The following is a 23,909-nucleotide window of genomic DNA, read 5'->3' as shown; positions in this document are numbered from 1 at the left end:
AAGAAAACAACACAATGACAAGAAAACACCTTTCAATTAATCCATCAATCTTTATTTGTATAGCACTTTTTATACGTGCAACAGAAAAAATTACAATACAATAAATAAAACTAACAGCAACCCCACCCCCCCACACCCCCCATTGTTTCATCCATTATACAACAATTTAGACAGAAACATAAAACAAAAACATAAAGCTCCTAAAGGTCATAGTAAAAATAAAAATGGAGAGCTCAGATCCCATGGAGACTAAAAAAAATAGTAATGATAATTTAATTTAAAATAAATATAATAATAACAATAATAATAATTTAGGTTAAAACTGGTAAAAGTTTCAATTAAAAGCTAAATTAAAAATATGTGTTTTGAGTTTACTTTTAAAAATATGAACACTCAGCAGACCTCAGATCCTCAGGTCGACTGTTCCACAAACGAGGGCTCAATGACGATTCATGTTAGTTTTAGTTTGGACTCTTGGGACAGTTAAAAGATGAGACCTGAGGACCTGAGAGTCCGAGAGGCTCATATGATAAAAGCAGATCAGATAAATAAATAGGACTAAGACCATTAAGAGCTTTATAAACCAATAAAAGAAGTTTAAATTTAAAATCTCTCCTGAAGCTCACAGGAAGCCATTTTGTTGAATGTTTAAAGCATTGTGTCCTAAAGATGGGTCGTGACCCTTAGATTGGTCGTAAGAGATATTTTAGGGGGCTGCCTCGTCACGATCTGCATGTAAGTGTGCATTATACATATACATACATCTCCACACATCACTGCTCCTCTCTTTATCGGCAGCACCGCCTTGCCTAACCAGTTTTCTGTGGGAAACAATGATTACTGTTTTTCCTAGTTTAAAACTTCTTTGTTTAAAACTGTATTTTTTCAAACTATAAGGCACACTTAAAATCAACAGTGTGCTTTATAAAGGCTGAAGTATAGTTCTGCGTCGACTCAACGTGCACTCCCGCCGTCGCCTTGTCGCCGTCGTTTTTGATTTATGGATCTGCATCGAGGTCTGTGCACCGCAAAGTAATTCGTCGTCGCTTCCCCTGCTGTCTGCATCGTTTTAACATGTAGTTAGAAAATTTCTGAGATGTACGTTGGTCGACGCAGAGGCTCTGTGTAGGGGGTACGCGTCGACGCAGACTCTCTACGTCGTGACACAGACGATTTGACGCTGGACCATAAATTGGCTTTAATCTGGTGCGTCTTATGTATTCATTCTGGTTGTGTTTACTGACCTCAAACCCATTTTCAGGCATATTCCACTGAGTCGTGTCCTTTAGTCCAACAAAAGCTGAACTGCATCACCAGCACAAGGAGTGAGCTGTTTTTTCAGCACTTATAGTTTATGCAAATGAGCCATGTGGTTTTAAGTTTTGTTTTTGTAAAACGTATACAAATGTGCACAGCTGCATTAAACACATTATTACTCAATGCATATTTGAGTCGTCCATAGGAAATAAAAAAGTCTCAAGTGTCATCCTGCTTCTTATAAAACCGGTGCACCTTATGTATGAAAATAGACGAGAGAATTCAACATTATTGATATTGTGCTTTATAATCCGGTGCATCTTATAGTCCGAAAAATAGGTTAATACTAATTGTTTCAGAGACACGATCACTCAGTCAACAATAAAATATCCTCATTAATGTTCAATAATGGTCACAAATTTATTTTGTGATTTACGAATAATGTTTATTAACTTGGGTTTGCGAAGATTTTGACTTTTAAAATATTGGGAAACACTGGTTTAAAGTATCAGAAAAATGTGTTTCTTGTGTAAATTGTATGAAATGTTTGGACAGAATTCTCCCACAGTGCAAGAACTTAAATCTAGCCAAGTTAATGAAGAATGAATCAAGAAAGTTTTATGATGATTTGACTCAGTTTCACTCAAATCATGATTCACTAATACAATTATCTAAAGTTATCTAATTAGTTAGTTAATCATTGCATTTATATAGCACCTTTCAAGACACTGAAAGCACTTTAGAGCCCAGTACTGGCAGTGAGTCTGCGCCATCGGCCCCAACACTCCACACCCACAAACCACAGACTAATGTGGATGAAATATAGACAGATAGATAACCTGATTCATCAGCCGTTTTCCTTTCATGGGAACCGTCTGACCTTAGATTTCTTTTGCTGGACAGTAGGCGGGTACTTTTTTTCATTTAATCAATAGCTGCTATTTGGTGGTGACATATATAATGCACCACTACTGGGGCTAACTGGTATATTAAGCTTTTCCCAAATCCCGTATGAAGAAGGACAATAACGTCTTTCCCTTTGATCAAATTCACCAAACATTCTCTTTGTTCCTGTTTTATAGCCTTGAGCTTTGTAATCGTTGCCAACACAGAATGTCTGGCACTTCAGGGGTTTTTACAAACCATCTATTGTATTTTGATTCCTGCCCTTAATGTTGAAGGTAAATGAAATTGTGTGGAGGCACTAGGTGGCACCGGCCTTTTATTTCTGAAGAGGAAATTCAGGTATTGCAGGCTCTCTCCGGCGCACCTTTAAGAAAAACAAGACAGCAAAAACATGAGGAGAGGATTGAAAGAACAACAGAAACAAACCCCACACTATACTCTTGTAAAGTGTCTTGCCTAAGGACACAACAACAGGTGTTTTTGCAGTGGCACCTGGAGTTCCCACTGGTCTCCATCCAAGTCCTGCCCCGGCCCGGCTGACATCAGACATCCGACTTGTTATAGTTAAAATATGAAAATACATACGACTACAGTTAAGATAAGAAAAACGACACGGGTTTGCACATAAAATAAGAAACAGAATCGAATGTGACTTGAATGAAGAGAAACACACTAGTTCCATTTGTAGATCATGTTGTTTTTTGCAGTGTTAGTCATGCTTGCTTCATACCGACATGTCAGACCTGTATCTAACCAGGATGCTTTTTTATTTATTTTGTTATTATTTAATCTGAAATCTAATCATGTTTAATGTGTTTTAGAGAATCACAGAGAATTTTTTTCCTTCTTTTTTTTTTTAAATCAAGATTTTTTGGGATTGAATGATTTTTGTTTTCATTTTTTTCCCCCTAGATTTTGAAAACATTTTATTTACTTTTCACTTATTTTGATTTATAGATTTTTATCTTTTTTAAGTCTTACTTTTATTTTCTTGATATTCTTGACACTGCGTTTTCCCCGTTGAGAGAGAAGGTTCCATATTCCACTAGATTTTTCTGAGCTTTGTTCTAATGTCGTTTCTGACCTGGAGTTGTGTTTTGTTTTGTTTTGTTTTACACAAACCCTGTAAAACACTCCGTTCCACCTTGTGATGTCATGTAGTAATACAGGAAGTGATCCACTGTGTTTTTAAACTCCAAACACCTTCATTAGAATCATCAGCCCTGGAATTGAATCATCCCAAATTTCGGGATGTATGTGCAATTCATACTGGGAAGGATTTTCCAAAAAAGTGAGCATCAAACCGTCATGTTTGTTTTCCCAGTGGGATGCATCTGTTGACAAAGCCGATCTTTTCTAGTCTTTTGAACCATATCACTTTTGTTTCTGGTTCTGATATTGTCATATTTTAGTTTTGGGATTTGGACATCGTAATTGTGTGGTTGTTGGATCTTAACAGTGGAAAACGGCTCGAGAAATTTGTTTGCAAACTTTCACCGAGTTTGCAGTGAACATTTTGTATGTGGAGTCATCAAAGCGGGAAGACAGACAAACAGACGGAGCTCAAAATGTTCACTGCAAACTCGGGATGATTTAGGCAGTCAAATGTTTCCTTTTTGGTCCTTCCTGTGGATCAATCCTGCCCATCACCTTCACCTTTCACTATTTTTCAATTCCGTTGGGAAGGGAAACAGTTTGAACAGAGGTTTGCAGTCACACACATCTGATTCCCTTTTGTATTTATGAAGTTTGCAAACAAATTTCTCGAGCCGTTTTCCGCTGTTAGGATCAAACAACCACACAATTACAATGTCTGAATCCCAAAACTAAAATATGATATCAGAACCAGAAACAAAAGTGATATGGTTCAAAAGACTAGAAAAGATCGACTTTGTCAACAGATGCATCCCACTGGGAAAACAAACATAGCAGTTTTTCTGAAAATCCTTCCCAGTATGCATTGCGCATGCATTCTTGATGCGTGTGTTGTCGATCTTGACTGACCTAAACATGTGTGAATGAAACAAAGCACAACTCCAGGTCTGTTTTTGTTTTTGAAGCGGGAACAACATTAGAACATGACTTAAAACTCACAAGAAAAAAAAAACGTGTGTGTCAAAAATCAAATAAGATGAAACGGATGAAATATGACAGCATCTGAATATGAACGAGTGTGTGTCAGATACAGACCTGAAACCGTCTGAGCGAGCTGTGGTGGACAGTGTTGGGGAGTAACAGATTACATATACCGGAGTTACGTAATCAGAGTACAAATTATGAGTAACTGTATTCAGTTACAGTTACTGTTTCAGTGAGTGGTAATTGGATTACAGTTACTTTGTTGAAATAAGTGGATTACATGGTGGTATTTTCCTGTTTTCACATTTTGGGCTATAGTCTAAACCAGGTCTAAACCAGGTCTAAACCAGGTCTAAAATAGGTCAAAAACCAGGTCTAAAACCAGGTCTAAAACCAGGTCTAAACTAGGTTTAAACCAGGTCTAAACTAGGTCTAAGATCAGGTATAAAACCAGGTATAAACCAGGTCTAAACCAGGACTAAACCAGGTCTAAAATAGGTCTAAAACCAGGTCTAAACTAGGTCTAAACCAGGTCTAAACTAGGTCTAAAACCAGGTATAAAACCAGGTATAAAATAGGTCTAAAACCTGGTCTAAAACCAGGTCTAAACTAGGTCTAAACTAGGTCTAAACCAGGTCTAAACTAGGTCTAAAACAGGTATAAAACCAGGTATAAACCAGGTCTGAAACCAGGTCTAAACCAGGACTAAACCAGGTCTAAACTAGGGCTAAAACCAGGTATAAAACCAGGTCTAAACTAGGTAAAACCAGGTATAAAACCAGGTCTAAACTAGGTATAAAACCAGGTATAAAACCAGGTATAAAATAGGTCTAAAACCAGGTCTAAAACCAGGTCTAAACCAGGTCTAAACTAGGTCTAAAACCAGGTATAAAACCAGGTATAAACCAGGTCTAAAACCAGGTCTAAACCAGGACTAAACCAGGTCTAAACTAGGGCTAAAACCAGGTATAAACCAGGTCTAAAACCAGGTCTAAACCAGGACTAAACCAGGTCTAAAATAGGTCTAAAACCAGGTTTAAAACCAGGTCTAAACTAGGTCTAAACCAGGTCTAAACTAGGTCTAAAACCAGGTCTAAAACCAGGTCTAAACTAAGTCTAAACCAGGTCTAAACCAGGTCTAAAACCAGGTCTAAACCAGGTCTAAACTAGGTCTAAAACCAGGTATAAAACCAGGTCTAAACTAGGTCTAAACTAGGTATAAAACCAGGTATAAAACCAGGTATAAAATAGGTCTAAAACCAGGTCTAAAACCAGGTCTAAACCAGGTCTAAACTAGGTCTAAAACCAGGTATAAAACCAGGTATAAACCAGGTCTAAAACCAGGTCTAAACCAGGACTAAACCAGGTCTAAACTAGGGCTAAAACCAGGTATAAACCAGGTATAAAACCAGGTCTAAACCAGGACTAAACCAGGTCTAAAATAGGTCTAAAACCAGGTTTAAAACCAGGTCTAAACTAGGTCTAAACCAGGTCTAAACTAGGTCTAAAACCAGGTCTAAAACCAGGTCTAAACTAGGTCTAAACCAGGTCTAAACCAGGTCTAAAACCAGGACTAAACCAGGTCTAAAACAAGATTTAACAGGACTAAATCATGCTGTGTGGACGTGTCTCCTCCTATTCTATAAATAATATTTTTAATTTGGTTAAGTAAAGTCTGGGATTTTTATTTTCTTTTATCAGACAAAACTTCTTATGTTATGATTTCCTCGTCTTTGCTTCTCTACAGCAAATCAAGTAATCCAAAGTAATCAGATTGCATTACTCACTTTAAGTAATTTAATGGATTACCTTACAACCTGCATTTTTGTTTATGTAATCTGTAATCTGTAGGGGAATACAATTTAAAAGTCACCTTCCCAACACTGGTGGTGGAGCAGCGAGCACGGCCTTCACTTCACAACACACACGCGACGGAAAACCTCAACTTCTGCAACTGACTGACTGCTGCAGTTGATGTGACATTCGTGAATGAGTCGGCTCTTTTTGGAACCAATGACTGAAAGAACCAAATCTTTTTATTTCAAATGTTTGGGGATTTTTACACTGACTAAGGCTGAACCAACACAAGAATCAGCACAGACACACAAAGAAGAGATCTATACGCAAAAAAACCCACACTTAGCATCTTTTTGTTAGTTCATTTTTGTGAGTTATTAGTGCAACATTCTATTTAAATTTCACAGAAACACTCCTCCTCTCAGTTTGAAACATTTGAATCTCATCTCTCTCTGGGATTAGTTTGTTCAAACGAGTTCTCACAATGGCTTTTGTCATATCAATAAATATAAAACGAGCCAGTCTCAGGGTTCCCACGGTCATGCAAATCCTGGAAAGGTGATGGAAATTTGAAAATTCAATGAAAGTTTTAGAAAAGTCATGAAATTTTATTATCTCTTTCACGCATCTCCAGCGTTCTGTTAAGTTCTCATGAGGCTGAACGTCTGTGCCTTTTGTGTAAAAGAGAAGACAATAAATGCACTGAGAGGATTTTGAATGTTAAAAACTATAATCCAAAACCATAATGTGAGTGGAAAGAGTTAATATTTCAGATTCGGACCTAAAAGTCTGATCAGTTCTACACATGTAGGTGCTGTAAAGTCATGGAAAAGTTTGGAAATTTTATCAGTGAAAAAGAGTGGGAACCTTTACGGCTCTTTGAATTGAAAGGAGCCAAAAGATTCAGATCCCATAAGAGAGCTGAAAGTCCTGTCAGTAACTGCAGGAAGTGGCCCGGTCCAGACGAGGGTCATGTTTAGTTCCTGACCTTGCGAATCATTGAGTCATGGATCATTGGGTCTCAGTCTGTGGACTCTGGTGGGTCCATGTCTCGGTCTGTGGACTCTGGTGGGTCCATGTCTCGGTCTGTGGACTCTGGTGGGTCCATGTCTCGGTCTGTGGACTCTGGTGGGTCCATGTCTCGGTCTGTGGACTCTGGTGGGTCCATGTCTCGGTCTGTGGACTCTGGTGGGTCCATGTCTCGGTCTGTGGACTCTGGTGGGTCCATGTCTCGGTCTGTGGATGTCTCGGTCTGTGGACTCTGGTGGGTCCATGTCTCGGTCTGTGGACTCTGTGTGGTCCATGTCGGTCTGTGGTCTGGTGGGTCCATGTCTCGGTCTGTGGACTCTGGTGGGTTCATGTCTCAGTCTGTGGAGTCTGGTGGGTTCATGTCTCAGTCTGTTGAGTGATTTTTGCAGCGTGAGCCGGTGCTTGCTGTGATGTGAAGGCGCGGCTCTGGCCTGTTTAGGCACGTTTCAGATCGTGTGGGCCTAATATTAACAGAGAAACTTGAGGCGAGCGGCCAGTGGGTTTGCTTTTATTGTGAAGGTGCCCGGATGTGCGGTGCATAATCTGCTTCTCGGTGCTTTCTGCGGTGGGCTCACTCGGACAGTGCGGTGCAATCAGCGGGACTGGCTCCTCCGCCCTGCGGGACTGTGACGCTCTGGGGCCGGCTGCTCGGGGTCCGCAGGGGGGTCACAGAGGCGCGTGTCTGGAGCTTGGAACGGAAACGCTGCACAGCTGTCCAGGCGCGAGCCTGAGCCGAGCCGCCGAGGCGAACTGCACCCACAGGCTCGAGATGCTCACGGCTCTCCGGACCATCACGACGATACAGAGCGGGGCCCGAATCAGCGATGCCTTTCAGACGGAGAGCCAGGTACAGTCCCCCGCAGGAGCCGTGTGCGCTGGGCCGGAGCGGAGGAGCCTGCCCCGGGCCCGGCTCACTCTGTAGTCTGAGGAGAAAACAGAGAGACGTGGGTGGGGGGCTCCTGACCACCGCGCAGGCCTCTGTGTCCGTGCGTGTGTTTACAAGAAGAAGGCGTGCGCGTCTATTGTCTCGGTTTAACGTGCAGCCGAGCGCCGTATGTGCCGCTGGAGACCGCAGGAACATAAATCACAGCGCGGGGAGAGGGGTGATGGAGAGACGGACGTGTAGCGGCTAGTGCTACATGTGCCGCCGCCACACAAAGCACCACGGACCGCAGTGCGCCGCGCGCCGCTCCGGCATCAGAGCGCACGGAGTGGGCGAGAAAACTAGAAAAACACACAAGAACAAGAGCGCCCCAAAGCCGATATTTACTCTGATGTATCAGTTATCCACGGGCTGCGCGCGGAGCCTCTAAACATGTTTTGTTTTGCGTGACTCGGAGGGGCACAGTGGTCAGCACTCGGACCTCAACAAGCAGGTCCAAGGTTTGATTCCCTGACCATAGCGTGTGTGGAGTTTGCATGTTCTGCCTGTGTGTGTCTGGTTTGGTCTGGGGTCTGGTTTCCTCATCAGCCTCAACTCTGCAGAACAGCACCTGAAACCTGAACCTTTAGACCCCAGATGGGTCCCCAGATACAGCGAGCACACGCCCACTGCCACAGACCAGAGCAAACCAACGGCCAGAGAGGCACAAGAAAGTCTCATACTCTGAAATGTGTTATTAGTGCTGTGTGGTAGTTATAATACTGCTGTGTTGTTGTTGTTTTTAATGATGCTGATTTCACAGTACACATTTGTTAAAGTGATGCTTAGTTAAAGCACATTTGAGCCACATCAGGAACAATAACCTCGTGAAAACACTTGTGAAGAGACTGAAATCTGAACTGCTGAACTAATCCACGAGTCCCATGTGTCTCAGAACATGTTTGTAACTACAGGGTTTTACAGCCTTTACACAGACACACAAAAAATGTTTTTACACAGAATGAGAGCCCATGGACACACAGGGACAGTTAGTTCTCTTTACTGTGCTTGTGGTTGTGGGTTGAACTCCTCACACGTGTCTGTTCTGTGCAGGATGGTGCGGTGGATGGTGTGTACGCGCTGGGGGCCCCTGTGGTTGTGGAAGGCCCTGGTCGTGTGCGTGACCTTTGCCTTCGCTGGACAGCTCCTGGGGGTCATCTTCAACAAGAGGTACACCATTTCTATCAGCTCTAGCCACAACACTAACACAGACAGACTTTATTGATCCCGAAGGAAGTTCACGTGAGGAGAGTGGTCCAAACGGTCGAGCTGTGGGTTCTTTAAAGGGCCCGTATGACGCTATTGTCTGATCTATATTCTAATGTTGTTTCCTTGTCACAAACAGACCTGGAGTTGTGTTTATTTCATTCATGTTTAACACACAGACCCTGCACATTTAGACTAAGTTCTTCTCTCAAACAGAAAACACACACCTTCACTAGAATCATTTAGATAATTTCAGACCTGGAATTGCCAATCTCTACTGAACTAAAGCTGACATCACAAGGTGGAACAGAGCATTTAGAACTTTGGACATATAGACAGACTAAAGGCCAAATATATTTCTGCATCGACTCAACTCACACTGCCGCCTTTGCCTTTGTCGCCGTCGTTTTTGATTTATGGGTCTGTGTCGAGGTCTATGGCTACGTTCAGACTGCAGCCTGAAGTGACCCAAATCTGATTTTTTGGCCCCTATGTGACCTGTATCTGATCTTTTAATGACAGTCTGAACGACACAGATCCAATTTTTTCAAATGTGACCCAGGCCACTTCGATATGTGGTCCTGAAACCGATACATATCCGATCTTTTGACATGCGACTGCAGTCTGAAAGCGCATTCATCCACCTACATGTTATCAACAAGCCACAAACGTCACTATTCTGCGCTGAAGTAGGCAAAAATTGTTAATGAACTCCGTGTCACTGAAGTGAAGCACATCACCACTCACCACTCTTGGCTCCGTCTCCACATCCACACGTTCCTTTCAACCGACTGTCCCACAAAACACCACGGCCAAAAACCTCGTCCTTCTCAATCTCCTCCTTAAAACAAGTAAGTTGTTCATGTTCTGGCCCCAGTACGAGAGGAACTTAAAATCTCCAGGTGCTCAATGCTGCGTCCATGTTTGGACAACTTCCATAAACACAGAGCACGCTCGCTGTGGTTGACGTCGTCGTGACCCCGACTCCAATACATGCATCACAAATTTCGGACTTCCGGTCATTGCGCAATGCATACTGAGAAGGATCCTCCGAAAAAGTGAGCATCAAACCACCATGTTTGTTTTCCCAGTGGGATGTGTCTATTGTCATCAAGTCGATCTTTTCTACTCTTTTGAACCATATCACTTTTGTTTCTGGTTCTGATATTGTCATATTTTAGTTTTGGGATTCAGACATCGTTAATTGTGTGGTTGTTGGATCCTAACAGCAGAAAACGTCTCGAGAAACAGGCTTCGGAAATTTATGAACTCCGTTACTGCAAAAGGGAATCAGATGTGTGTGACTGCAAACCTCTGTTCAAACTGTTTCTCTTCCCAACGGAATTGAAAAATAGTGAAAGATGAAGGCGATGGGCAGGATTGATCCACAGGAAGGACCAAAAAGGAAACATTTGACTGCCTCTAAGAAATCAATCCCTAGTTTGCAGCAAACATTTTGTATGTGGAGCTCCATCTGAATCCCAAAACTAAAATATGACAATATCAGAACCAGAAATAAAAGTGATATGGTTCAAAAAACTAAAAGATCGACTTTAATAATAGACGCATCCCACTGGGAAATCTAACATGGTGGTTTGATGCTCACTTCTTCGGAGGATTCTTCCCAGTATGGATTGCGCAATGACCGGAAGTCTGAGATTCGTAATGCATGTACTGACTTACATTAGGATCTTGTGGCTCTCTCTCTCCGCCTTGTCATTTTGGTCTTAAAATGTTTGTATTAACTCGCTCTAGATGATCCTGATTTATTATTATTTTTTGTCTATTTTGTCTGTCAAAAAAATCCTATTCATAACATAGAGTCTGGCTCCAGATTCTCTCCTGTAACCATGAGCATCGTGAGCCTCGTTTGAGCGACGCTGAACACTGTGGGTGACGTTACACTCACTTAGAAAACTTCTTTCATTCAGTCTATGGGTTCAAGGTAAAGCAGACTGCATCGTGACGCACATTATTTGACGCATGATCATAAATTGAGGTTAATAATAAAGTGTTACTCAAACGTGTGAATGAAACAAAACACAACTCCAGGTCTGATGTTGAGAGGGTAACAACGTTATCAGGTTTGACTACCCCAAATTTAAGACTTTTTAAAGACCTTTTTAAGACCACTTCAGTGAAAATTAAGACCAACATCGCACCCATTATGCGAGCGAAAAACACCAGACCCAATTCTAATAATGACCAAACAACGACTAAATTTAGAATCTAAAAGTCACTGTGGATTAAACGTACACTTCCCCATGATCCATCCAACATCTTCCTTCACTCTACTGTCGGCGCCAGAAACCAAAGTACTGTTTGCGCAGACTTCAAATTAGACCTTCATTCACGTTACATGATTTCACGTTGTTTTTTTTCCTCCCTCCATTTAACTTTGCACTGCAGCCTGGTTGAGTATATAAAAAATAGGCTAATGAAATTTAAGACCTTTGTGAAAAAAATAAGACTTGGACAACATAATTTAAGACTTTTTAAGGCCTTAATTTAGGAACATGAAATTTAAGACCTTTTGAAAACTTTTAAGACCCCACATCTCACCTGATTGTAACATGAAGCTCCAAAGGGTCGATTTAGCAAAATATAGGACAGGGGTGGGCAATTATTTTTTTCCATGGGGCCACATGTGAAAATATTGTGGAAGGCTGGGCATTTCTGCTTAATATGAATTGTATTTCTTTATTAAAAAAACAAAAAAAACAAAAACAGTAAATATGATTGTTTTGACGATCTGCTCAGACTGGGAAGAGTTTGTGTTATGACTAAGCAATGAAAAAGTAAGTCTGCCTTACAAAGATTGTCATAAAAAAAAAAAAAACACCTCTAAAATAAAAGCAATGCAGCTTTAGTTCATGCATGAGGTCAAACGATAAAATATGTTTATTTTATAATTCCAAATGAGCTTAAACGCGCTGGTCAGAGTCAACCAATGGTCTGTATGTGGGAGCTGGACAATGCCCAGGTCTGATGTAAGACCGTTAAACCTAAAATGTCTCTCCCTAAACCCCGGCACCTGTACGAGTCATGAGTCAGTGCTAGAGCAGCCTCTGCAGCTCAGGGAGGGAATTCTGGTGGTTCTGAGCGTCACATGAGACCTGAACATAAACTGAGAATGAGACAAACTTAGATGTGTCTCTGTCTGCAGGTTAAAGTTCATTTGTGATGGCTGTGAAGTTGAACGAATTTCTTTGGGACAGTGTTGGGAGTAACGCGTTATAGAAGTAACAAATTACTGTAATGCGTTGCTTTTTGCTGTAACACAGTAATGTTCGGCATTACAGGGAAAAAACTGTAATATTTCACTCAGTACAAATGTGAGTAAAGCGCGTTGCAATGCTTTTTTAACCTGGATTGAACTGGTGAGTTTTTCTTCATACAAATTCACTAAAATCACGGCGATATCAGCAGAGGTTAAACGCCGGAGACGTGCCTGTGTAGGCCATCAGGTGACCGCGAGGGAAAATGCTGGCGCAGAACTCCACGCTCCACGGAGCTAAACACAGCTGACGCCCACTTGCGCCTTGCACACACCCTGTTCCACGGGCTCGGGGTTCTCTCAGGGGCGGTCCTAGATTCCAAGTTCTAGTCCAAGATTAGTCCTCGTGTGGTCCTGGTTTAGTCCTTGTTTAGATCTGGTTCAGCTCTGGTTTAGTCCTGGTTTAGACTTGGTTCAGTTCGGGTTCAGCTCTGGTTCAGTTTTGGTTAGTCCTGGTTCAGTCCATATATGGTGCAAAAGTTCAGCATCTTCACAGTTATTTTGGTGAGAGTAACTTAAAAGTGCTGCAATAGTAATGTAACGTTTTACATTTTAAATACAGTAACATTGTAATGTAACAAATTACTTTGAAATGACAGTAACGAGTAATAAATAACACATTACAGTTTTAAAGTAACTTGCCCAACGGTGTTTTGGGATAATAAAGCATTTCTTATCTAATCTCATTTTTTATATCCCATTTCTGATAATAAGTGAAATTATACAGTCTGCACGTTTGTCAGAATTGTTAACTTTCTTATTCTGTAAAACACTTTGTGTGTATGAATTGTGTGATACAAATACAAAACTTGCCTTTCCTTTCCTGGTGCAGTAAAAGCAAAAACAGAGGGAACTACATAGACCATGATCCTTTGGTGTTGTCAGTGCAAGACTACATGAAAGAATAACTGTTATTAAGCCCTTTAAATTTTTAATTCTTCATATGGGTCAGTCTGTATGAAATCAGCCATTTTCAAGGAATCTCCCATATGAGCCATCTCAGATTTGGCTGAAAAAATTTCAAAAAAATTCTAAAATCGCCAAATGAAAGAATATCACATTTTAACGCTCAATCCCTTGAGTCGTTCCTGAGTTATGACCCATTGAAACTTTTTGGCCATGCTCATTTTTTTGTAAGCCTTAATTTATAAACATGTTTGAGAGACCAGAACTTCATCAAAAATAGAGCTAGGAAGCTGAAAATGTGTATTATTGTAGATTCTTGGTCATAGATTCTGAATCTGTTGTCAAATATTGTGTATCTTTATTAAGGGGGCGCTGTGGGCCCCCAAAATTTCAAATTTTGTTGCTGCTCCATTTTTTTCTTCAATTTTTGAGGTCCAAGATCTATTTACTCCAAGTATATATTTACAAACTAACTGTTGAACCTGAATATTTGAGAGAATGACCATTTCTGACAACAATCTCACACTTTTCTGAGCTTTCATGTGGATGGTGTAGAGTCCCAAATATGGTCACAGATTCAAGTGTGATCTTTTTGGCCCCTTTTTTCAGCCCCTTGCTTCCCCATGTGGCACAGTTAGATGCTGATCAAATTTTTACCAGAGAAACTTTGGCATATTCTGATTAGTTTAAAGTAATAAAAACTACTATTAACTTCCTTTAAGTGAGCATGGCCCCAATATTTCAACGGGCCATAACTCGGGAACGACTCAAGGGATTGAGCTAAAATTTGAGATTCTTTCATTTGGTGATTTTAGAAATTTTTAGAAATGTTTTCAGCCAAATCTGAGATGGCTCATAGGGGAGGGCGGCTGATTTCATACGGACTGACCCATATTGCAACAGTCCCAAAGGCTTTTCAAGGCTTTTCAAGGCTTTAAAAATAAAAACGTAGCTTATTCACAATTTTATACCGTACCTTGAGATGCATATCATGAAAATCTCGTATCAAGGGATTTTGATATAGTTACATCCCTAATGATAATATGATGTGTATTTCTTGTCCAATAACACTTTGTACATACATTTAGTACAGTTATAATCATTAAAATGTTCTAAACAACCTAAGTTATGAAATGAAAGTGAATTTAATGTAAACAAAGTCAAGTAGCCTAAAGAATGACTATAAACAAAAGTACTTGGAAACTTGCTTTTTTGTTTTAGTTTTTTTAGTCATGCTGAAAATCATGTTATGTTGCTTTGTTACCAAAAATGGGCCTGTTCAGGTACTTTGTTCCACCTGCTGATGTCACGAGGTGGTGCCCCTCCTTTTCGGTTTTGACTTGGTTCAGTGCGATAGTACTCGTGGTAAATGTCTATCATAGTTTTACATCAGTTAAGTGGCAGTTTGAAGAAAATAAACACAGGAAGTCACGCTAAGTCCTAAATGATCCGACCGATATATCGGCTGGCCGATATCGGCCGATATGGGCACCTGGGGGCATATTGGCTATCTGTATGCTTGCTGATAGGGGCCGATATTTCACGTGGGCATGTGATACATCGTTATAAATCTTAGACTCTCTACATTCTGTTCATTTAATCCAATTTACAGACAGATAAATGTCCTACTATGTGGCTCCACATCAGTATTTATCTACGGAGTCATTTGTCTGTGTCTGTGTCCATACTGTCTCTGAACACACCACAGAGTCACGTGTGTTTGTTTACACTCGCAGACATAGATCCAAAAACTGAGATTATATTCTTTTTACAGACAATCGGTTTGAGTCTGGATTAAAAGGACATTTATTAGTGCAGACTTGTGATGTGGGAGGAGTCTGTGTGAGCGGTGAGTGTTGGAAATATGTCGACTTTGAAGCTGGTTTTGGTTATTTTTTATTGATTAGCTGCTGTAGCTCCCACACATAAACAGACTGTTTTCTATTGGTCTATTGTAAAGTGACTATATTGTCTGTATATTTGTTACTGAACCTGTATTGATATGTAAATGAGCTGTGAATAGACGTGTGAATTATGACATTTGCACATATAATTAATTACTGCGGCGCATGTATGTACGGCTAAAGGTGTAATAGCACTAGTTTCTTTACTAGTTATGGGTCTGTCACGAACTAAATGGCTCTTAGAGCCGACTCTAAAGCGAACGACGGGAGCCTGATCCTTATTGGAAGCCGTGTTTTCTCTTTCTCTCACTTTTTTTCTCTTCACGCCGTGTGCAGACTCGTGGTAGTTTGACAGCGGCAGCGGCTAAAAACGAAACTTTCAGAATTATGCCTATGCATAGGATAAAAAAAGTGCATATTTGGCTGTAGTTTAGCATAAAATAAATGAACCAGGACTAATCTTGGGCACGAGAGATGGCGAGAGATTGAGACCGAGTCCCGACACTCAATCCTGGTTCAGTTTTGGTTTAGTCCTGTTTAACACGTGGTCTAGATCTGTTTCAGTCCTGGTTTAGACCTGGTTCAGTCCTGCTTTAAACGTGCTTTAGTCCTGCTTGCAACAAAACAATCTGAAGAGCCGCTTGGGAGCCAAAAGAACCAGCAGCTTTTAGTGAGCCAAGCCAAAAGAGCCGGTTCTCTAAAAAAAACTGGAATACCCATCACTAGTGTCTAGAATGTGATGCAGAAATGCCATTAGTCCGACCTACTGTCTGTAAATATGATGTACAGAGGCAGAATAACAATAAATGTTGCCTAAATAAACCCAATTTAAAATCCACCAGAGCCAAACCTAAGTTTTTTAAACAATTCAACATTTACAGTGAATTTTTACGTCACTAAAAATATTGGCGATTATATCGGCTATCGGCAGCTCAAACTCCCATTATATCGGTTTCATATCGGCCACAGCAAAATCCATATCGGTCAGGCTCTACCTCTTGAACCTCCGGCCAACCTGCGTGAAGTTGGCCCCCATCAAACGCACACTTGGACAAAAACTATATCATTGTTTGTGCTACAAAAAGTTTAGTTTGTGTTGCTTTAGTTTTGGAGATATTAACGATTCTTTTATAGGTCAAATTGGGGTCAGTCAGCTCCAAGGAAACTTCAAAATGCTCTAAAACAGCACAACCTGGAGTCAATTGTTTGTGCTGTTTCGTGCTGCAAGAAGTTTCATTTGTGCAATTCTGGTTCTTAAGAAATTAGCAATTTTATTTTTGGCTGTTGACGTCATCCAGCCCCTCAAAATGTTAAACAGCCTCAAAACAGACAGAAACAAAAGATACAAAACGTCTGTATTTCATTTGTGCTGTGACTATTTTCATTTGTGCGAGTATATTTCTAAAATTATGGATTATTATTTTGCAGAAATTATATGACAGCGGCTTTAACAAAACTCCACAAAACTAGTGAAGGGAAACAATCTGAGGCTGTGGAAAAGTCTGTATCATTATATAAAATATGAATCCAAAGCAAGTTACTAAAGATAGAGACTTTTCCACAGCCTCAGATCGTTTCTCTTCACTAATTTTGAGGAGTTTTGCTAAAGCCGCCACCGTCAGCTGAGCGGAAATGACGTCATATATACGTCAAAAATAATAATGAATAATTTTAGAAATATACTCGCACAAATGAAAATTGTCACAGCACAAAACAGCACAAATGAAATTCAAATGCTTCATATAATGTTCTGATGTTTTGAAGCTGTTTCACATTTTGAGGGGCTGGACGACATCATCAGCCCAAAATAAAACAGTTAATATCTTAAGAACCAGAATCTATGGAAGACAATTTGTTCCATCAGATTTTGAATTTTCAATGCCATTGAATTTCTCACATTGAATGTTTTAACTCTGAAAAAAACAGTTTGAATTATTTTTTTATTCTGAATTGTAGTTGCTGAAATGTTAAGTATACATTTTCCAAAAAAAATAAAAAATCACCTTTTAAATATTCAGCGCAAATATTTTCAAGCCCTCAAATTCAACAGTCAAAATTCAGAGTGTGAAATTTGACAGAAGCAATCGATCCAAAGTGATCCGATCTAACTTAGTAACAAGCAGGAAATGGTGCAGTGATGTGATCTGATTGGTCAGAATTCGCCTCATCAAAACCTCATCTCTTTTATTTGTTAAGTGTAAACCCCGCCCACAGATGAGAAGGGCCAATAGGAAACAGCCTCTTTCCTCCTCACTCACACAGGATCGATTACTTCTGCCTTGGCATCTCGGATCTTTGCTGTGAAATTTTTCACTGCACATTTTACACTTTGAATTTTAACTTTTGAATTTGAGGGCTTGAAAATATCTGTGCTGGATGTTTAAAAGGTGAATTTTATTATTTTTTTTATTTATTGGAAATATATTGTAAAGAGTATACTTAAAATTTCACCAACCCAAATTCAGAATAAAAATCATTAAATTCTTTTTAAAAAAATTCAAAGTGAGAAATTCTGTGATTAAAATTCAAAATCTGATGGAACAAATTATCTTCCATAAAAATCGCACAAATGAAACTTTTTGCAGCACAAACGGCTGACTCCGTATTGGGACGTTTTAGAGCATTTTGAAGCTTCCTGGGGGCTGGCTGACCCCAATTTGACCTATAAAAGGATCGTTAATATTTCCAAAACTAAAACAGCACAAACTAAACTTTTTGCAGCACAAACGAAGCACAAACGAGCGACATAGTTTTTGTGTAGGCGTGCGTTTGATGGGGCCAACTTCAGGTAACAATTTCCGCAAAAGGAAAACATTCTTGTTTACATTATGGTTGCTAATTAACAGTTATGGAATTCCGTGATTGATACTGTGCGACGGCATCACGCTCGGGGGTGCTCTGTATGTCTATGGTGGAATGTTCGGCCGTTACCGTAGTGACACAGTGCACACATGAGCGAACACAGCCTGATAAGGAAGATAAGGTTTTAGGTCGTCTGTAAAACACAAGAAAAAACACAAAATGGATTCAAAGAGCACGTTCTCAGGAGCCTGTGGTCCTGTTTAAGCGTTTGCGTCACAACCCCAGGGAATGTTGATGACATGAGCTGCAAAGTACCAAAGTATCTGCTGCCCGTTTTTAGGACGTAAAATTATAAACTTGATCGAAATGTCTGAAGAGCACCAATTTTGCCCAACATGCCCAAACCATCTTCTATACTTCAAATGACGCAAAATCGGAATGTTTAAAGTGCATTTGTGTGGACTTGACTCCTCCCTGAGCCTGAACTCTCTGTAGGTTTCAAAGTTTGAAGGACCACACACTCAGAGACGATATCAGTGTTCATACTCGCGCAGTACCACTCTGAAGTACTATACTACAGTACTACAGTTAATGTGTAAACTGCTCTGTCTCTTAACCTGTGACCATCCCACACCTGCGAGAAAACAGCAGCACACACTCAAGCATGACCTGTTTGTGATCAGATTTTGTGGTTGAAAATTGTGAGGCTTGATTAGGTGCTAGATATTCGTTGGAAATGTTTCTTTTTAAGCAACAAGGAAAGAAGGGTATAAAGACTCTATTCACGCTTACGTCACAAACCAGAAGTGTAGGGAGTAACGCGTTCTAAAAGTAATGAATTAATGTAATAAGTTGCTTTTTGCTGTAACACAGTAATGTGGCAAATTCACTAAAATCAGCGAGATATCAGCCGCGGTGAAATGCCGGAGACGAGCTCGCTTAGATTGTCAGGTAACCGCAGGCGAAAGGACCGACGCAAAACTCCACGCTCCGTGAGGCTAAACACAGGTGACGCCTGATCACGCCTTGCAGACACCCTGTCTGGTTTAGTCCTGTTTTGTCCTGTTTTGTCCTGGTTAATCCCAGTTTAGTCCTGGTTTAGACCTGGTTTAGTTTTGGTTTAGACCTGGTTTAATTTTGGTTTAGACCTGGTTTAGTTCTGGTTCAGTCCTGGTTTAGATCTAGTTTAGTTCTGGTTTGGCTCTCGTTTAGACCTAGTTTAGTTTTGGTTTAGACCTGGTTTAGTCCTGGTTCAGTTCTGGTTCAGTCCATATACAGCGCAGAAGTTCAGCAGTTATTTTGGTGAGAGTAACTTAAAGGTAAAGCAATAGTGATGTAATGCCTTACATTTTAAATACAGTAATATTGTAATGTAACAAATTACTTTGAAATTACAGTAACAAGTCATAAATAACACATTACAGTTTTGAAGTAACTTGCCCAACAGTGCAAACCAGGAAGACGTTTGGAAACACACGTTGACAATTTCCCAGGCCCAGTTTTCTTCATCTCCATGTCATTGTAGCATTCTGTTATGTTCGGCTCATCAACAGTTAGAACCTTACCTCAGGTTTATCATTTCCACACTGACACACAACTCCGAGTGCACTGGGTACATGTGATTAGAAGAGATGAGGCTGCAAATTCCAGATGATTCCAAACATCACATACGTCTGCAGTCTTCATTTTACCACTGATCATATTTACTTCTGTGGGTTTGATCACAGTCGGTTTTAATAGATCCATGTTAGGAGAGCCCAGTGTCGGGAACTAAACCGGAAGTTCTAATCACATCTTCCCCAACGACTTCCTGGTTTGTGACATAGGTGTGAATAGAGTGTATTGGCTTTGTGTCTGTTATAGAGTTATTAGAGATGCAACGATACAGTTTTCCCACGATTTGATATGTATCTCGATACATGGGTCACGATATCAATTCGATTTTGATACTTTTTAAATTATTAATTTACTGTTTAATGTTTAATTTAAAAATTAAACTCAGACTTTTCCTTTTTTGATGATGATTTGATGTTTTCTTTTCCTTTTTCCTCCCTCTGCCTCGTCTCCAGCAGAAGAGACAGACAGTAGCTCCTCCCACACTGACCTGCAGTTTTTACACACACTGTGCTCTACTATCTTCTCTTTGAACACTACATAGAAATGCCTTAACAGACCGTTTTCTGAGGAAAACTTATGAGATAGAATCTGAGAAATAGATTCTGTATATCACAAGTCACATCACCGGTGCATATGAGTGTAAAAATGATTCTAAAGTATTTAAAAGTTCATCTTAAAAGTTCATCTTTGTCATTCCTGGGTCTATCAACATAAAATAAAAAATTACTGAAAGATAAAATCCACCTCTGTTAGAATATTTCAGCTGTAAGTCTCTATGGAGCTGTTTTTTTGCTGCATCTGAGGAGGATGTTGCGATAACTGTTTGGACCAAAATAAATGACATCACAGCGTGCATGGAGGGACACGTGCATATCGACCAAACATCTGCATTGAATTGTGATACCAGTATCTGATATTATATCAAATACGTTGCATCCCTAATAGTTTTAATCTATGACACCAGTGAATCATGATGTAAATAAAGTCTGATGTGAGTGGTCACTGCCTAAACCCCAGCTCCTGCAGCCAGTCGTGTATCAGGCCTGGGTTAAGACACTGGTAATACAGGCTCAGTTGTGAAATAGTTTTTGAAAAGAGTAAGAGAGCAGGCTACATACAGCTACTTTTAGACTCTGCATCATCTGTGAGTCACCGGCACATTGTTCCGAGCACTAAAATGTACTAACAGAGTGACAAGTCTAAAGAGCGGAGTCATGTCTAAACTCCCTGTGGTGTGTGTATTTTCAGTGTCCCCTCAGCGGGTCTCTCCATTCTCTCGGCCCCTGACCAGGGCCCGTCCCTGGGCTCCTGTCAGCCCCACACTCACATCATGTTCCTGAAGACCCATAAGACGGCCAGCAGCACCGTGCTCAACATGCTCTACCGCTTTGGGGAGGAGCGGGGACTGCGCTTCGCCCTGCCACTGGGCTACCAGCTGGGCTACCCACTGCCCTTCAACGCTCACCGGGTCAAAGGTTACAAGGGCCCCGGGGCCAGTGACTTCCACATCATGGGCAACCACATGCGCTTCAACAGAGCAGAGGTACAGTACACACACACGCACGCACACACCCGCACACACACACACGCGCACACACACACACAAACACACACACACATGCACGCACACACACGCACGCACATGTACATGACAGAGTGAAGAACATTTACTGTGACAGCACAGCATCACTTGCCTGAGCAGCCAGTCCCTTCTACATTCAGTTAGAATCCAGAAGAATCTGGAATCAGACCACAGTGTGAAAAACCTCCATCCTCATTTGAGATGATCCACCCACAGCTGCACTTATCTCTTAAATGCAGAAGACATCTCCAAAATTCTTGTAACACTCAAAACTAAATATAACACTTATTTTTCCTGAGACAAGAGTTTGGTGCTTTGATTTTTCATTCTGTAAAGTTCCACAGTGTTTCACAATGTTTTTTTTTTTTCCCCATGCTCTGTGTGTGAGCAGTCATACTTGTTTTTAATGTGAACAGAGCACGTGTGTCTCTGATTAGTTAATCCATATTTGACAGGTTAATCCATTTGTCAAGGCAAGTCTGACTTGCACTTTAAAGTCCTACATTATGCAAACTGACAACTCTGAGCTTTTAGCCACAGTACCCTTATTCACACACATTAGTATGACCTGTGGACCTTTGGTGATTTCTAATAATTGTGGAGAATGCCTGAGATCTTAATCCTGTATGAATGCACCATGTCTGTCATTTGTAAAGTGAAACCTTACCTATTGTATTTCACCAAACACAGACGTCCGTTGATAAAACATGTCCGTGTGAATCTGCATCTCAGTGTTTGTTGTTGTAATTGCTCCTTTTCTATCTCTTTCTTTTCTTTCCGTGTTCTTTTCTCTTTTAATCTCAGTCAGTGTCAGTAAAATAGAGTCATTTATGGACTTTGCTTATCCTGTGTGAATCTGCTGCAAGTAACACAGAGGTGGGGCAGTAAATTACCACACGTCCTCAGGTTGTACTTACCACGTGTGAATAGTTACATTGTCAAAAACATACTTGGTGTTGTGTTTTTATTTATTTCATTAACACTCCTGACCCGTGCTCCTGTGTCTTCCAGGTGGAGAAAGTGATGCCTTCTGACACCTTCTACTTCTCCATCGTCCGCGACCCGGTGGCGCTGGCCGAGTCCTCTTTCGCTTACTACAAAGAGGTGGCCCCCGCCTTCCGCAAAGCCAAGACTCTGGGGGAATTTGCCGACAACCCGCGAAAATTCTACGACCCGAGGCTCCGCAACAACCACTATGCTCGCAACCTCCTCTGGTTCGACTTCGGCATGGACCACAATGCCAACTTCTCCGTCCCCTTGGCGCGTTACGCTGAGAAAGTCATCAAGCAGGTCTTCAAGCTCATCCTGGTCTCCGAGTACTTCGACCAGTCCATGATCTTACTTCGGCACGCCCTCTGCTGGCCACTGGACGCCGTAGTTTCATTTAGCTTGAACGCAAGGCAGCAGAAGCCCGATCAGAGCAGCGGCAGCAGCTGGGTGGCGAAAGCAGCCACGACGCAGGCTAAAACACCTTCGAATTTTGCTCTCACAGATGAACAACGCGAGAAGCTCAGGGATTGGAACGCTCTGGACTGGGCTCTGTACCAGGCCTTCAATAGAACATTCTGGGAGAAGATTCAGGAGTTCGGTACGACACGAATGGACCACGAGGTGGCGCTGCTAAGGATGCGGCGCGAAGAGCTGGCGAGGTTGTGTCTGAGAGACGGTGGGAAGCCGGTGGAGGGGCAACGGATTCGGGATAAGACGATTCGCCCGTTTCAGAGCGGCGTCGTGAAAATCTTGGGTTACGAGTTGCAACCGCACTTGGACAACGCCACCCGGACCGCATGTCTCCGGATGATACGCCCGGAGATCCAGTATAAAGACCTACTGGACGTCAAGCAGTTTCCGAGGGTGACGGCACCAGCGCAACCGGCCCCGCCAGACTCCAGGGCGAGGGCGGGGCAAGGGGAGGGGGGAGGGGTCAGGGACGGGGATGGCAGCCATTTGAAACAGGAGCCGGTGAAATTGAGATAATGAACAAATGAACGAAGCAGGTCTTTTTTTTTTTTGTTCTGTCATGGGCGAACTCAAAGTCGTGTGTTTGTGAGCGCGTGGTGACCTTTAGACGGGTCTTCCATGAGGCGCACTTAACTCTCGCGATCCTCTATCACTCCACTTTAATCCGGGTTTACAGGAGGTCGTTTCTGAAGTGGCCTCCTGCTCCCCCTCGCCCTATGCACTTCCACTTGATCTGTTTTCTCAAGTCAAAGGGTTCAATGTGGGTCACGGTTTTGATTACAAATTTTCATAATCCGCGTATCATTCGTTCATTTGTTTTTCGATATAAAACCAAAAATAAGAAAACGAAAAAACAAAAAACAGAAACAACAACAAAAAAAACAACAACAACTGTTTTCTTCATTATTTGTCTCCAAAACCAAAATGAAAAAACGGATAATGACCGGGACCAGTTCGGGACTGAGACCGAGACCAGACCGGGACCAGACCGGGACTGAGACCAAGACCAGAACGGGACTGAGACCAGGACAAGACCAGGACCAGACCGGAGGTTCAGAGCCCAGGGCAGGGCCGGAGCTCAAAGCTGAGGCTCAGACCCTGCAGAGGCTCGGAGTAAAAGCTCAGAGTCCTGCTCTGGTCCCGGCCTAGTCCCGGACCTGGATC

At 41.4% G+C, this 23,909-nt stretch overlaps 1 protein-coding gene across 1 annotated transcript; it reads left to right on the top strand.

The window, feature by feature from the left end:
• Positions 1 to 7,676: 7,676 nt before the first annotated feature.
• Positions 7,677 to 23,261, top strand: gal3st4 (galactose-3-O-sulfotransferase 4). Its single transcript, XM_055156234.1, has 4 exons — positions 7,677 to 7,915; positions 9,044 to 9,160; positions 20,951 to 21,245; positions 22,296 to 23,261. The coding sequence occupies exons 1-4, from the start codon at positions 7,893 to 7,895 to the stop codon at positions 23,259 to 23,261; spliced, it is 1,401 nt and encodes a 466-aa protein (XP_055012209.1). The 5' UTR covers positions 7,677 to 7,892.
• Positions 23,262 to 23,909: the final 648 nt, after the last annotated feature.

The sequence above is a fragment of the Boleophthalmus pectinirostris genome, unplaced genomic scaffold (assembly GCF_026225935.1).
Source record: "Boleophthalmus pectinirostris isolate CB_2022bp ecotype Guang Dong unplaced genomic scaffold, ASM2622593v1 HiC_scaffold_20, whole genome shotgun sequence".
In the NCBI taxonomy this organism is placed as follows: domain Eukaryota; kingdom Metazoa; phylum Chordata; class Actinopteri; order Gobiiformes; family Gobiidae; genus Boleophthalmus; species Boleophthalmus pectinirostris.
Note: the sequence above shows the minus strand (reverse complement) of the source record. Positions and strands in the feature narration are given on the sequence as shown.